The sequence below is a fragment of the Lepidochelys olivacea genome, assembly GCF_965140295.1.
Source record: "Lepidochelys olivacea isolate rLepOli2 genome assembly, chromosome: 14".
In the NCBI taxonomy this organism is placed as follows: Eukaryota; Metazoa; Chordata; order Testudines; family Cheloniidae; genus Lepidochelys; species Lepidochelys olivacea.
Genome location: NC_140424.1, coordinates 2702341 through 2719434, shown reverse-complemented (window position 1 = coordinate 2719434; position 17094 = coordinate 2702341). Strand labels below are relative to the sequence as shown.

Genomic DNA, 17094 nt, shown 5'->3' with positions numbered 1-17094 from the left:
CAGTGTAGACATACCCTAGGACAGCTGAGAGCCAAGCAGGGGACGATGGTGCATCTACAAAGGGGAGTTTGGGAGAAAGGAACGCATTTATGTGGAGCTGAAATGACCTGAGTGAGAGAACTCTAGAGTTAAGGCAAGAGCCGCTTTGACAGTGCCAGACTGACCAAAAAGAGGTGGAAATGACGTTCCCTGACTGCTTTATCTCAAGAGTAAATAGAAGGGAGGGAAAGGAAGAGTCACTGAAGGGGTTAGAATTGATGGTGCCATTAGAGTAATTCTAATCTGCTGGGCAAATACAGGTCATGGGGTGCATCCAAATAGGAAAACAATAGACAGCAGACAGCGTGTACCAGAGCCAGCAACTGCTCTCTTGCGGTCAGCAGGGCCCAGCTCACAAATCCAGTTCCAGCAGCATACAGCCAAGTCTGTGCTGTAAGAGATTTCTGCCAAAACGAGCACCAGAGTAAAGCTTTACTCCGTCGTCTCTCTTTGCAGCCGACCCCTTCTGCCTTTCAAAGGGGCAGGAACTAGCTAGTTGGCTGGTGCTGTTCAGCTTTTTTAAAAGTTGGACACTTTTGCTCTGACAGTTCAAGCAAACTCACTCCCCAAAACTCTTCAAACCCAAATGTAAAACCAAAGCACCCAAGACTACGCAACCGTTTCACTCACAGAAATAGGTACAGCCATTAAATAACCCCATAGAAAATGGGTTATCAATATGAGCCTGAGCAGAGTCCGCAAGTCAAACATCTTCACATTAACTCAGCTGAGTCAGGCCTTCCCGTGGAGTGCGTCTTAGCAGTTGCTGCAAGCGCTCGTAACTGGAATGATGTTTCCAAATCAATCCCCTCCTAACCCAGATAAAGAGACATGGAGTCAGCCACACGTTTGCACCAAGCAATCCAAATGATTCACGTGCTAAGAAAATAACTTGCGTTCCCATCTTCCGAAGTAAGAGGGGTAAGAGAGAGACCCATTTGACACAGCCTCTGTTTATCCCACGGGGCCCCTCAGACAGAGCTTCAGTAGTATCGGCAAGCAGGCAGCAAGAAGTCTTGGAATATGCTTGCTGCCTCGAAGCCTGCATTCTTCTCTTGGTTATATGAAAGGTAGGGACTGCCTCTTCTCCTGCGAGGACAGGAAAGCAAGAGCTACACTTTTTCAACAGTCACTGCCCCAGCAGAGTCAGACTTAACAGGTGTGTGTTTACCTAACATGGGACAAAAACATGCTTTGTTCTTTAACTTTAAATAACTGGAGGCTGGTGATGACATTTTCCTGGCAATGCATACGAACACACCACTTATGGAGACAAACACAGTGGATCTCATACACAGACTGGAGGTGGATTTATTCCACCATCACAGATATTCCACCTAGACGGTCCATCTGCTGCAGGTTGGCCCAACCATATGCTAGATGATCACTCTAAAAAGACCAAATAAAAACCAGTCAATTGAGAGGTTTCTTTTCCCTTATGAAAGGGCAATGTCAGATGGCTTCCTTGTTTTGTTAAGGGAGGAGCATAACAATTGAGCTCATGTTAGCTAAAAAATTCCTCATTTGTACAGCATCACCAGTTGAGGACGCCAGGAACCGCACTGGGTCACTTACTATGTGGCCAACAAGAAGGCCGTCTTAGTTAACTAGTATTTCAAATCCAAAGGGACATCCCTACCAGAGGCCACCCATTTGAGGTGGGTAGGGGGAACTCCACATTAGATCTGACAGCATACCGCTTGAGCTGAATCTGGTTTCACTCCTGTTACTTAAAAACACTGACTCTATTTACGATTAAGCTGCCTGACTTACCCAGTTCTTTAGATCCTTGGCTTTCACTGGCCAACTCCCCCATTTTAACCAGAGCATCAAAATATCCTTTTGCAGCATACGTTACACCTGAAAAACAATCAGGAAATAGTTATTCATTAGCTTCAGGGCTTATAATAATTTCTACAATGCCTAACAGGGTGCTAGACACTGTACAGGACAAACAGACAAGGGCCCTGGCCCTCAGAGCTTGCAATTAAATTTGAGGTAGGAGACAATGAATGGGGGTAATAAATTCGCAAGGAGGGGATCAGGATGAGGCAGGGAAAGGGCGACAGCATTAAGTTTATGGGGTTATTCAGACAAAAAAAGAGCACTTAAGAACTGGATACCTTTTCATAAAAGCTCCAGCACGACTATCGTTACCTATAATAATCATTTTATTGTTCAGAAAAATCACTGCTAAACAACAGAACACAGACTTTCATTACAGTTCATTCTTGTCGCTAGTTTGTTGACATTGCAACTACACGCATCACTTTTAATCAGATAAGTGGGAAGGGGGTTCCTCTAATCACAAGAACATGGTCAACACTCTTAAATTATGTGCCAACATGTGTTCCTGATCAAGATAATTTCTTTAGGTGCCCTTCAAAAGGGCTACAATCAGAACTACAAAATAATAGAAAGGCAATTAAAAAAAAAAAGTTACAGGAAGCCTTGTGCTGTAATGTTTAGTCTGGATAGGGAAGGGAGGCTACAGTCAGGATCTCAAAGCAGGTTTTCCCCAGAGTGCTTTCAGAGATCAAGGGTAACATGTTGATTTTACTCTAGGCATAGGTTTAAACAAAACCACACCCAACAAATACACACTCAGATTAAGTTAGCAACATTTTAAATAAGAGGCTCCATTTCTTGTCCAGGTCATTCAGGGATGTATTATTAAATAAAATTACCTTTATTCTCAAATACAAACAGCTTTTTTGCCTGCAAGATTTTGTGCATTTCTTCCCCGGGAGGAATTTGATTTTTAAATGCAGCCCACACAGGAGAGACTTAAAATGAAATTAATAAGAACACACCCACCAAATTCCTGAACCACAGTTTAGTTAAGGTTGTTTAACGGAGCTGGAAGTCACTGCTGCAAATAAGGCACCGTTAAGTACCAGTTCCCCAGGAGATTACCGCAAAAGCAATTCTATTTTTCTTTAGTTTGTGGAGAGACTGCTAAGTGAGTCCTATTGGTTATCTACAGCCGGTGCATGCGTGGGGATTAGCGGTGGCTGTTCAAAGGAGTCGTCTCTAAAATCTCAGCCAAAGGATGTGATACTGCAGAAGTCTGAGTCACCAGATACAGGGGGCTTTTTGTTTTTTTTTAATTAAAAGAAGGAGGGCTGTAACTGAATGCAGAACTTAAACAGGCAGGTAGAGATAGGAACTGAACTCTAAGGATCCCAGGGCCCTCTACAATAGAGGTTTTCAAACACTGATTCTTAGAACCTCAGCTGAATCCTTAGGGACTTTTCTCTGAAGGTAAGAAGCAATTAAATTCTATACACCAGCTCAGTTCTGAGAAGAAACCGCCAATAGGGCCCAGCTGGATTCAGATCAGAAAGCTTTATAAAATGAGCGCTACTGCGTATTTTCAAGGTTGGAGTCCATCCAGCTCAATCATCTGCAGACCTCTAACCTAGAAAACCTGCTTAGACACCAATAGCAAGAACTAGCAAAAAGCAAACGGGGAGGTTAGGGAAGGGTTCAGACCCAAAGGGGACATGGGAAGGTGGTACTATATAGGAGTTGGTAGTTTCCATCCAAACATTATTTTGGGGAAAAAATCTCAAGACTAAAATCAAGGTGGAGCTCTCTGATTTCACATGATCACACTACAAGTTAGATACATTATACTTTACTTTAAAGCTCAGACTTCACTTTGCTGTGCACCCCTTTCCATAAAAAGGATGCCTCAGGACAAACTCACTTGAGAACTGGACTATAAGATGTTTTCATGGAGCTCCTTTAAAAGTATGAACTTGTTCTTTTAATTAAAAAAAATATATATGCAACCACCTAATGAAATGTTTTTCCCATCAATCAAAAGACAGATGGGAAAGGTACATACGACAACAGGATCTTCACAAATGGAGAGATTTCAGAGTAACAGCCGTGTTAGTCTGTATTCGCAAAAAGAAAAGGAGGACTTGTGGCACCTTAGAGACTAACCAATTTATTAGAGCATAAGCTTGCGTGAGCTACAGCTCACTTCATCAGATGCAATGTGTATGATGGAAATGGCCCACCTTGATTATCATACACATTGTAAGGAGAGTGATCACTTTAGATAAGCTATTACCAGCAGAAGAGTGGGGTGGGGGGAGAGATTGTAGTAAACACCCTTTTTTTTTTTTTATGCTGTGTGTGTATAAAAGATCTTCTGCAGTTTCCACAGTATGCATCCGATGAAGTGAGCTGTAGCTCACGAAAGCTTATGCTCAAATAAATTGGTTAGTCTCTAGGGTGCCACAAGTCCTCCTTTTCTTTTAGTGTGGCCCATAGTCTGTGACACAATCATATTGTCTCATCATGCAGAGGTGTAAGATGACAGCATCTGCCATGCAATGTTGTGAAATGGTTCAACATGGATCATTGTTTATGGGGTACATATTGAAGCCTGGAAGTTCTTTTGTGGGTCAGCAATCAGGTCTTTGGGACATGGAACATTATCCTAGAAGTCTTCCCAGTGCGCCTCAGGATGTAGTGAGGGCTCTTTAAAGAGCGTTAGCTCAATCCCAAAAAGGCTTATGAGATTTCAAGCTTCTCTGAAAGGTTCTGGAGGTCCTCGTGAATTGGTAAGTTCAGGTTGGCCATGGCTCACTCGTACTCATGAGCTGTGTGGGAGTCTCTCCAGATCTTGAAGGGTGTATATGCCACATTGGACAACCATTGAACAGGGTTGATTTTAATGACCCAATTAGAATTCTCAGCGCAGCATTAAGCTGCAAGTCCAGAGATTTGGTATGCAAGCTCCCCATCCGGATTGGTGCACAATATTCAACAACTGAGCATACCTGTGCCTGAGTGGCAGTTCAAAGTGTGCGAGCATCAGTGCCCTGTATCACGCATGCAACTTTTTGCACAAGGTTAGCCCTTGCTCTTAGCTTTTTACGCATCTTTTCCATGTGAACGTCAGAAGTCAAGCTTCTGTGCAAACTTATACCCAAGTACTTCAGAACCGTTAGAACAGTTGACTACAAAAAGGTGACATTAAGTTACTCCCTGGCTGCTTTGTTGTTGAGGTAAAAGGCTACCACCAAGCTTTTGGAGGCATTGGGCCGGGGCTTCCAGTTCTGGAAATATTTTGCTATTTTCTTGAGCTTGGTGGAGATGCTGTCACTAATGGTGATGAGGTCTTTGCCTTCTGCCGCAAAAGAAATGTTAGCATAACAAAAGAAAAACCCTGTACAAAATTATGAGAGGTAAGTCACTAATATAAATGTTAATAGTGAAGAGACAAGCACAGATCTGTGAGGTAAACCCTCATCGAGGGTGTGTGCTTTGCTGATCTGCCCAGTCGAAAGGACACAGCATCTCCTTGCTCAAGATTGTGGCCAGGAGTCATACAGTGCTACAGCATTTGATGACCCTTGATGCCTTGAGCCCAAATCTCCACATTGTGTCATAGGCAGTGGTTAAACCTATCAGTGTTGTTCCAATTTCTAAAATTCGCTGGAAGTCAGCCTCTGGTCACAGCAGCTTCCTCCTGGTCTGAAACCAGCCTGCTCCTTTGGCAAGATAGCCTCAAAGACAGGGTGAGACACACCAGTAAAACCCCTCCCAGTAACTAGGGATCACTGATGGCATCATTGGATGGTTTTCCAGGTCTGAGGAGAGCAACGACTGTTGTCCTGCATCAGCTTTTTGGGATCTTCCCCGTCGAATGCACAGCATTTAACAGGTCTGCCAGCCATGCTTGTCCCTTTGGCCCCTGAGTCTTAAAGAATCTGGGATAAATATCGTCCTCCCCAGCAGCCCTTCCCCTTTTATTTCTTGTTCATTTCTTCTGCAGTATGTGGCAATGGCGGCAGTGAAGTGGAAGGACTTTGGACATTTAGAAAAAGCACTTTCTAAACCGTCTGTCTATCCAGCTCATCTGTCTGGGTCCTTGGATTACAGGGGAGGTGCAAGGCGACACCATTGGCCATCACTTTCGGTTGCTAGCATTTTACCAAGTCAGCTGCTCCAACCTTAAAAAGGAGCCTTCAGGCTGTGAGACTTGAATGACCCTCTACTGTCTCATTCCCTCTCTTCAAGCGGGCAGAGTTCAATGGCTTTATCAGTGCTTCTGCAGTGTCTGGCTCACCATTCCTCCCTATTCCTTGAGGGGTACTTCTGTCTCCAGGGGCCAGCCAGGAATACAGACCTTGCAATAGCCATGAGAAAGGGGTTTTGTAGAAGCTTTAATAAGAAGGTGAACAAAGTGCTCAGTCACCAACTGAAATTAATAGGCAACAAAAGGAAGTTTTTGTTTTTTTGTTTTTTTAACACAACGCACGGTCAACCTACGGAACTCTTTGCTGATGTTGTGAAGGCCAAGACCATAACAGGGTCCAAACTAAAATTCATGGAGGATAGGTCCACCTATGGCTATTAGCCAGGATAGGCAAGGATGGAGTCCCTAGCCTCTGTTTGCCAGAAGCGGGGAATGGGCAACAGGGGATGGATCACTTGATGATTACCTGTTCTGTTCATTCCTTCTGGGGCACTTCGCATTGGCCACTGTAGGAAGACAGGATACTGGGCTAGATGGACCTTTGGTCTGACCCAGTGTGGCCATTCTTATGTTCAGTTTTCTCAGATCAGCTGGACACGATGCAGCCTTTCAACTTCTGTAGCATATGCAACCCAGTTCAGTTTGCAGAAGTTTCGGCATGGTTTCAGCATTGATTCAAGCAACAGACCTTCAAAGCCGCCAAGCACAATAACAGGCTGTGTTGGTTGCCAGGAAAGTTTCCCAGCACCGGTTGTGAAGCTTGCAGAGGAACATTTACTGTCTTTCCTCAGACAACAGAGGTCCAGATTGTGTTCAGTATTTCCTCTGAGCACGCAAAGATCCCTTCATTGTTTGGGGTCTAAAAGAAGGTGTATGGTTAGGAACCAAGCCCAACCCGTAAGCTGCTCACCAGCTGCATCATTTCTGCTACAGCCCCATCGCGAGTGGTGACTATCGAAATCACACCAAGGTACAAAGCTGGGTGGGAACAAGATGGCAATACAGGCTTCAAGACTTGGAGGTTTATAGATGTTCACAGATGTTCATTGTGGTCAGATGTCCAATTCTTTTCACGGTAATAGAGATGCCCATGATCTTGGATTCCTCCAGGGCTGAGATATCTTTAAGACTATGCCTGATGTACACAGCAAGGCCAAATTTGGTCATTCATGGTGGTCATGAGTTGGCAGCCATGAATTCTACATCTTACAGCTCGCTCACAGTCTGCAGCACGAGCTTCTTGTAGCATAACCACGTCAATGTCACCCTCCTTAGGCACTCCGGAAAGATTGTCAGACTTAGCATATGACAGACCTTCCACATCAAGTTGGTGCACACCGCGGCTGGCCTATGGGTCTCCTGTGCTGTGCTAGACAAGGACTCTTAAATTTCGCATTGCTAATCCTATCAGGAGATGGATATCCGGTGGCTTTCAGGAGCAAGATGACAACCGTCAAGTGATGCTTCTTTTACGGGTTATTATTAACTCAACGCACATTGTCAAAAAGCTACCAGACACCGATGTGTCAATCTCCTGTAGGATCAGCAATGTGAAATCTATAGCCAGACAACCTGCCACAAAAGGGATGACACAGGAAGCATTGCGTGAAGTTCACTGCTATCCAGGAAATCAGACTAAGTGATCATAGTGGCCCCTTCTGGCCTTAAAAATCTGCGAATCTATGAAAGCCAACAGGTCATTTAAATTTATGTTTCTTTAACTACCTCCAAAAAGGACCGGATATTCCAAGTGAGTGACTTCACATCTGAGGAAACTGGGGTTATTTAGTCTGCGGAAGAGAAGAGTGAGGGAAGATTTGGTAGCCTTCAGCTACCTGAAAGGAGGAAGGGGGGGTCCAAAGAGGATGGAGCTAGGTTGTTCTCAGTGGTGGCAGATGACAGAACAAGGAGCAATGATCTCAAGTTGCAGTGGGGAAGGTCTCAGTTGGATATTAGGAAACACTATTTCACTAGGAGGGTGGTGAAGCACTGGAATGTGTTACCTGGAGAGGTGGTGGGATTTCCATCCTTAGAGGTTTTTAAGCTTGACAAAGCCCTGGTTGGGATGATTTAGTTGGGGTTGGTCCTGCCACGAGCAGGGGGTTGGACTAGATGACCTCCTGAGGTCTCTTCCAACCCTAATCTTCTAGGATTCTATTTTAAGAAGTGGTTAGCTATACTACCTAGCTCTGGGCACTCCCAGCCATGAAATGGCAGCCTTTAAAAATCAGAGAAAAAAATTAAAATCTCCATTTTAAATAAGGATTTTTAAAACAATATTTTATTCATTTTTAAAATGGCAAGATGGTCTTTAAAAAAAAGAAGATTGCAAATATATGGTTCTCACCCCCTACTAACAGCCAAATCTTTACTGCTCAAGCCCTTTCCAAGCTCATCATTCTTAAGGTGCTTCGGGGACCAGGCTTCTTCAGGCACCGAGTGTCTGGGACAGGCTTTGTGCCTCTTTGTCGTATCAGGACTTGTTTTTAAATATGAAAAACCACTCTGCAATTTCCCCCCGCCCCAGGGGGAAAAAGGCATCCAGTAACATTTCAAAATTCCAGAACGCTGCCCAGCTGCACCCAGTATGTCAGTATACCTCTGCCCAGAACCCTCCCCCCTACTACCACGGGGGTTTCAGCACTGAATGCATTTGCAGTGCAACTTCACTTACTTGCCAAGGCTTTTTCATAGTTCTTGCCCATGGAAATGAAGTTCCTGAGGCTGGGATTGTACTGTTCCATGATCGTCTGAAGGAGAGAGCACAAGAAGCGGGAAATGTTAGCAAAGCTGGTTGGGCGAGGGACAAGCAAGAACCAGAAGGGCTCCCTGCAGCAAGACTGAGCATCTCCAGGTCTGTTGTGTATGCACACAGAGTAGCTGATACACACATGCTGCCATGCACAGCTATGTGGTGAAAGTCCCAGAAGCAGAGAATCCTCCCACACAGCCCTCTATAGACAAACACAATCCAAACTTACTGACGTTTTACAGGAGGATGTTGGCTGCACATACACAGCCCGGTTTTAAGTACGGCAGTGTTTTATGAATAATTCCAGACATCATGAGGATTTTATTTTCCTAGAAGGATATTTATTTTTTCCAGCACTGGCAATATGAAGCCCAAAGAGTAATAGGATCATAGATCATCCTATGATCACAGCAGCTGGGGATAAACTAAACTAGAATCATTCCTAAATCAAATGGATAACACAGCAGAGTTGACAGAAAGAGAGCTGTTTGGCTAAATAGAAGTACTGTTCATATTATCTATTTTGTATTTATAACCCATGTATTGTCTTGTCCTTTCTTGAAAGGACACATAGGTGGCATTATCAATGTAGAAATATTTATGGAGTACCAAGAATGCTTTTGTACCTGGATGTAACACCACGTGGTAGGTATGCCAAATTGCATTTTGTGACACTGTAGAGAGAAAGGTGTATAAAGGACCAAAGCACCCATTCATGCATCTTCCTTTGACAGTATCTGCAAAAACCTTCTAAAAAACAAAAACGGACTGCTTTCCCCCCCTAATTTCTCAGTTTAGTTATAATATTTCAGACCATATGTTTGCTTCAGCTCTCAGTATATTATAATATGGTAAAATGTGTGGAGTAGAATTTTTAAATATTTCTACTCCTAAATGCAAGCTAAAGAGAACATACATATTCGCTTCTTGCATAGGATAAACACACCCTCCCTTTTGGAAGAATGAATGGGTAGCAACCACAGCAATACCAGCGAGGGGGTGATATTCAGAAAAAGGCAGGCTTCTCTTCACTTACACTGCATTGGTCATTACTCAGCAACTGTTGAATCAGCTCAATGGATTAAGAAAGAGGATGGAAGGAACCCTCATTTTCTTTTATCATCAAGGGCAACTCCTCCACAGAGCTACTCCTCAGCATGTGCGCCAGCAGCCTGCCATTTGGCACAGCACGGATACCTAGCATGAGGCTGAGAACCCAGAGATAACAGCAGCCCTCAGGAACATCCTAGGAACTTCTCCTTCAGCCCCTCTGGCTGGCATGAGCCAGAGCAGAGTCTCGTAAAGGGTTAGGGTTGGACCTATAGATTCCTGGTTTTGATACAGTCACTGCCCATTGATAGTGAATTGTTGGATAATGGAGCTAATTAGGTGGCATTCTCAGCCATTTCCTAACAGAACATATGTACCACGGCTGATCCCAAAACCCCCTCACCACTTGCCTGGAATTTGCCTTTAGTAATTTAAAGAACACGGAACCACAAAACACTCAGCCTGAGCTTTCTCCTGCACTTCTGTGTTCTTAAAACTTCGCACCCCCCCCAGTACCTCTCAGTCTTAGCCCCACCCCCAGAAAGAGGCTTAAACCCCCTTATGCTACTGCATGGGCACCAGGAGGACTCAGCTGATCAGAAATAGTGAGTCAGCAGAAATAACTTTATAACCATGCAATAATCTAGCATCTGGGGGAGTCTGTAAAAGAGCTCTGTCCTAGACCTTGCTACCTTGTCACAGGAACTTTTAAACAAGTGACAATTAAGAGATAATTTAATGCACTGAAGAAGATTTAAACAAAACAAGTTAAAGGTGGATTACTCGGTCTGGCTAGTCCAGAATTATCTAGTTCTGCACCAGCCTTTCCCTTCAAGAGCCACCATAAGTCAGACCAACTGCAGAGCGGACAATGAATGGCAAGAGGGAATGCATCATTCAAGGATTGCCCTGGGTATCACCGTAGGCCAACATCAGTCAGATCACTCACACTTGACAGAAGAGGATTTGGAGTAAGGTATTAAAAAAAAGTTATTTAAGAGCCAATGACAGAATAAAATGGCAATCACAGTGAATGCATCCTTCAGGCAGGGTTCACTCCAGCCTGGGATCAGGCCATGTGCAACACGGCAGAACCTGTGTTCAGAATGGCTGGTATTGCGGCTTCTTGTAAGGTCTGTTGTAGTTGGAAGGGAGGGGACAGGAAATGCCAATACACCAGAGACACTTTCTGGATAGGGAGGGTATTTTCACTTCAGTGGGAAAGTGTTGACTTTTTTCCTAGCACTACATACAGTGATCAGATCTCTACCAAAGAATGGATCTTTGTAAGTTTGTAGCAGGCTATGAATGGCTTGTCCTACCCTGCTCTGCTCCAATAAGTCATTCGATCTCCTTGTAACTACTGCATCTTAAAAACTAGACCCCAGTTCTCCAGCTGAGCTCTGTGGGAAGGAGATAACCAAGTCTCCTTCTTCTCACGGACCCTTGAACTTAACTCTGGCTGTATAGGGCGAGCAACCTGGCAGCTAACACAAGCCAGGGGTAGCTACTGGATATTTCAGAGTAGCAGCCGTGTTAGTCTGTATTCTCAAAAAGAAAAAGGAGGACTTGTGGCACCTTAGAGACTCAAATACTCCTTTTCTTACTGGATATTTGCCTCTCTGTCTTTGGAGAGAGTCCCCCACCCACCTTCAGTGACGAGCACTCTGGGATAAGCAAGGGCCAGTCGACAAGGACAGGGATATGAAATTCAGTTTAATACCTAAATATCTTTGTGCCCTTAAAGCGTGAATGAGCATTCCCATGGGGAAGGAGGGGGTGGCCAGGCTCTCACCCTCACACCACAGACTGTTACACATTTCTGGAAGGGGAGGGGAGGGGAGGGGACAGACAGACCCTTATGTTGAATAAGCTGATTAAACATCTGTCACCTCATTTGAAGCTGACCAAACACCATAAAGCTCATTTTCCGCCTGAAGCATTTTTATTCTTAGTTCCTGGTGCCTGTTCTTTTGAGACTGAGACACTGTTTACAGTAATTTGCTTCTGCAAATACATTCACAGCCACTGATGTTGATCAGCATTGCTAGGTCTTTGCCATCTCACAAGTTTAGAACAGCAGGTTATTAATTTCAGTAAGCCGCCATCTCACCATGGGATACATCTGAGCACAGAGGCTGCAGTTTAATACACTATTTAGTGGTAATACTTTAGATTTCAGTGTTTGTTAGCCCAGGAATGTGTTTTAATCCTCAGCAAAGGCTTTTCTCCAGCACTTTTCCTAGCAGGCCAGCAAGAGTGAGAAGTGAGCATTGAAGCCTGTCAGCTGACCCAGGGAGAGGACCACCTCTGTCCTAGCTAGAAACTCACTGCGCTCTGGGAAACTTTCCAGAGAGACCAAAAGAGCAAATATCTAAGACAACATTCATCTAAACTAGATCCAGCTGCAAAGCCTCAGCGTGAACTCCCCCTGCCACCACCCTGGCTTTGAAGGCACTTGAGCAAAAGGTAGAGAGATAGGGTTAGATTTGCATTGCATAGTTCGCACACAGTACTCCTCCAAGGGAGGAGATATACCCAGGGAGTCTAGAGTGTGAATGTTAAATGTTAGTATGTAGGGCTCAGTAGGAATTTTACTGCTAATTAAACACTGTCGGTCACCCTTTGCCGTTTGGTTCAAAATATTTCAGACAAACACCTACAGCTTTTAGTGAACATTCTGATTGTTAGAACAAAATGACCCTGTAGCAACAAGTTGTTTCATGGATTATCTTCCATAATTATAGGAGGCAATTACCTATGAGAAGTTAACCACCACTAAGGGACAGAGAATTCACATATCATTCCTTAGGTCACATTTAATGCATGTGACATTTGGTAAAGAATTATGCCCGCAAGTTACTACTAGTTCCTGCATGTTCCTTCCACCGACCAACCTATGGTCTCTCCACCACCATTTACAGCAAGCTAGACAACTCTACCGCATACATCAGTTAGAAATGAGACCAGTCCCCTTTCTCCACCCTTCAAAACACATAGCAACCATCATCATCTCCGGCAGAGCTGTTTCAACCATAAGCTTTTCTCCATTCAATGCTCAGCCCCAGCAATCCCAGGCTGGGCAATGTTTACACAGAAGACATATTGGCAGGATTTCTGTGAGGAAGGATTTTGAATGTTTGTTTGGTTAACGGCAGTAAAAAAAACACAATATAAAAAAAAATCACTTTTGCAGCAGTGTCTGAGGGGATATACATCTTATCCAAGGAAAAGACTTAGATACATAAAATAATTTAATGGAATCCACAGGCTGAAGATAGCATTATCCCTAATCAGAACACACACAGAGCTTATTGCTACAGCAAGAATTTTAACAGTTTCCCATGAGTCCAAGGCTGGTCGCAGTGGGCTGCCTTGCGCAATGCATCTTTGGGACCTGCAAGTCAAACCTACTTTATTTTCTTGGGTGTAAACTCCATGCCCCCTGTCTGAAACAACCCTGGACCTGGTTGTAAGCCCTGTATGGGGATTAACCTGCTGCACAGGTACAAGCAACAGAGGTAAATACGCTTTGTAAACACAGGTTTCCGAGTGGCAGCCGTGTGAGTCTGTATCAGCAAAACCGAGGAGTACTTGACACCTTAGAGACTCGCTAGGGTGCCACAAGTCCTCCTTGTTTTTGTAAACACAGTGCATCTTGCGGATAAGAAGGGAATCGAACACAGGGCTCATCCCTAGATGTAAAAAGAACAGGACCTGTGGCACCTCAGAGACTAACCAATTTATTTGAGCATGAGCTTTCGTGGGCCACAGCTCACTTCATCGGATGCATACTGGGGAAAGTACAGAAGACGTTTTTATACACACAAACCATACACACACCAATATTACCAGTAGGAGAGTAGGGTGGGGGGGAGAGAACCTTTTGTAGTGGTAAACATCTATTTTTTCATGGTTTGTGTGTATAAAAACGTCTTCTGTACTTTCCACAGTATGCATCCCATGAAGTGATCTGTAGCTCACGAAAGCTCATGCTCAAATAAATTGGTTAGTCTCTGAGGTGCCACAAGTCCTCCTTTTCTTTTTGCAAATACAGACTAACAGGGCTGTTACTCTGATCCCTAGGCGTGCACATCTGAAGCCTGTTACATAAAAAGCTTAGACTTCACTCTTTAGCCATTAAGAACATGTTTCTAGCCATTGTTCTACAAACGAAGGACAGCCACTTCAATACAGCAAATGATGAGACAGGACACCATCCCAAAAGGGGACAATTGTAATGGAATAAAAGGAAGCCAACTCCCCCTTGGCAAATTTTATCAGCCAAACTTTTAAACAGGTGGTTTGCTGGCTGTGAATGTTTTTAGAAACTCCTTTCATTTGGTTAAGGACCCATTTAATGAAGCAGGCCACAATGCAGGAATGAAACTATGCAATCCTGGCTGCTGCTCCAAAATAAAAGTGACAAAAGTGCTTTTCACTTTTAAGTCTTTGGACGCTCAAGGTGGGGAAAGCAGGACGGATTCTCTAGAAATAAAAAGAAAAGGAGTACTTGTGGCACCTTAGAGACTAACACGGCTGCTACTCTGAAACCTGTCATTACGCAAGGCTCTGCATTTAGCTGTATGGAGTGGTTATTTTTTTAAATTTGTTAGTCTAAGGTACCACAAGTCCTCCTTTTCTTTTTGCGAATACAGACTAACACGGCTGCTACTCTGAAATCTAGAATTAATGTAGCTTTGTATCAGGCTAGCCCAAAGAAAACTGGAGAGATCCCAATTTTTTTTTTTTTCCTTTCTTAAAGACTCTGGTAACACAAGTTCGCCCTGTATATTACATGCACGACAGATACTAGTCTATTGCACCCTGAATCATCCAGCAAAACCCTGGAATTATTTCTATTAAACTGCTTGTTGCAGTGCTACACAGAGCAGCTGGTTGTAGCATCAGCAGCACTGATGAGGCTCACTACGAGGCCAAGTGGGCAGGGAGGAGCAAGGATTCTGAGAGCCTTTACCACCCCTCCACAAACCAGACCTTCCTTAAAACAGAGAAGGTCCACTGAAAGAGTTCACAGTATAGAGAAGAGTCCTCCATGCCTCAACCAAGGCTTACACAGATGCGTCTCTCTGCAGCTATGTTTTCTTGACCCAGCAAGGTGTAATCAGATTGTTAGAAGGGTAAAGCAAGGCCAATATTCAGCAAAACCCTGATAGCGAAAGCAAACTACATTCTTGCTCAAATTCTGCCCCATCAGCTTCACCCACAAGTTGTCTGCTTCCACATGCTGTCTGGGCAGAGTCTGAAAAAACTGCCAGCTAAAGGTTGAAAGGGCTTTGTTTTGTTCCACTGCACTAAATTCCTCAGTAATACTGCTCAGCTCTCTGGGGTTGTTCTGCCTTTATTCAACTGCCAAAAATGAAACTAATGCAAAGCACAAGGTCTCCACGACATAGTTCTACTGAATTAAAGAGCGGGAGAAGAGATGCTCCAGAGGTGAGAGAGATAAGTCTCCTCTCTCTCTCTCCTTACATGTGCTAGGATTCCTCCCAGAAAAGCAGAGGGATGCATCCACTGCTAGGGATGCAAAAGTTTAGCTTTGCTCAGATCAGCCCATTATCGAAATCTGAAGTCCTCCTGTGCAGGGGGCAGGAGTATTTTAGGGGAGTTGTTTTGTGTAAGGGTTCTACTGGGTAGGAAATAAACAGAATTTCCTTAAAACCTTTGAAAAAAATCCATTTTATTCATTAAACTGAAGAGAAAAGAGGCAGCACGTTTCTCCTGAAGGTGTCACCATGGTCTCAAACTGCCCGCACGGCTGAACGTGAAGTCCTGTTCCACTCTCCTCTAGGAGGCACAGGGAATCGAAAGACAGCTGAGGACATCAGTTGATTAGACATTGCTGTTCACCAGTCAGCAGCATGAGACAGGTGTCTTCAATCAGTAGAGGAAGTCAGCATTTTGCATTACACAGGCTCCTCTGGACAGAGAATGGGCACCAGAGCACGTCAGTAACATGCATGCTTCACCACTATGTCAGAGCACGTCAGTACCATGCATGCTTCAACAATTATCCCTCCAGCAGCTATAGCCAGGCCTCATTTTGATGGGCCAGAAGGTCTCGCCTCCATCTTTGCACTGTGCAGTACCACATACTAGTAGGCTTCCGCAATAGCTCAGTGTGTGGTCTTGGGCAAGAAATTTATGCTCTGTGCCCGAGTACCCCTCAATCTGGAACACCGCAATAATTCCTGCCAACAAGGGGCTGAAGAAGTGAAGAGCAGCAGTTGTGAAGAGGAGGTCCTTCATGCTAGGTCCGTTTTCCCTGATCATGGACGCGTTCCAGGTCTCAGCCAGCCCTACTGCAAAAGCCATTGCATGCACATGGCTGCGGCTCAGCTCACCGTTTCTTCATCCTGACTAGAACAGCCATATTATAAAACAGAGGCTCCCATACTGGGGTCGGCAGGACATCGCTGGGGAACTTGGGGAGCTGTTTTTCCCCTTGTTTCCCAGCTGCTAAACTCCATTAAAGGTCAGCTAACACCCACCTAAAGGTTTGCCTACTAGTACTATTGATTAATACCATTGTAGCAGTAACACGCCAAGGCTCCAACCAAAACCATGGCTCTGTTGTGTTAGGTGCGCAGACGGACAAGATGACAAGGTTCCCGCCCCAAAGAGCTTATACAAGCAACTGCTGTAGTTGTCACAGGGCTACGTGACCATGACTAGCGGGGCAGGGGAGGTCAAGGCAATCATAAATGGGAGAGGAAGCATCCAGGAGACAGTCTCTGCTCAGATGCAGTCATGCTACTAAAGTGTAAGAACAGCTGCAAGGAACTCCGATTGCTAAATGGCTCACGCCAGCTTCAGAAACTCATCTCATTATCTTGGCATTAATATTTAATACCCAAACCTAGATGACAATTTACATCTCAGTCTGTCCCTCCCTGTGTTTAAAACAGCACTTCATCGTTTCAATAGGCTCAGCTTCTGCTTGAGAAGCTACACGGGACTCATTAGCAAGTCCGATTTCAATTATGAGCAGGCTCAATACATACCTTCCATTTCTGCCTCTAAGAGCCCTCCCACGCAGGAAGCTGGCATCAAAGGTACACAACGTCGAAAAACACTGGCACCTATGTATTGCAAATGCCACTGTCCCCACATCACCTAGGCAATAACAGCATGACTTAATGCAACAGTACACATGCAGAGTCATTCTCCACCACCCCCTCAGCCGGTGAAACGTGCAGCTCATTTGGAGCATTTCCACTGCTTACTCCAC

At 44.5% G+C, this 17094-nt stretch overlaps 1 protein-coding gene across 5 annotated transcripts in view; it reads right to left on the bottom strand.

Moving 5' to 3' along the window:
* BAIAP2 (BAR/IMD domain containing adaptor protein 2) overlaps positions 1-17094 on the bottom strand; it is an 87886-nt gene that overhangs the window by 64096 nt on the left and 6696 nt on the right. For all 5 annotated transcript variants that reach the window (XM_084646769.1, XM_084646766.1, XM_084646768.1 and 2 more), the window contains exons 2-3: positions 8715-8790; positions 1813-1899 (exon numbers count right to left, since the gene is read on the bottom strand). In XM_084646769.1, the coding sequence (XP_084502895.1) occupies positions 1813-1899; positions 8715-8790 (163 nt within the window). The remainder of the gene's footprint in view (positions 1-1812; positions 1900-8714; positions 8791-17094) is intronic.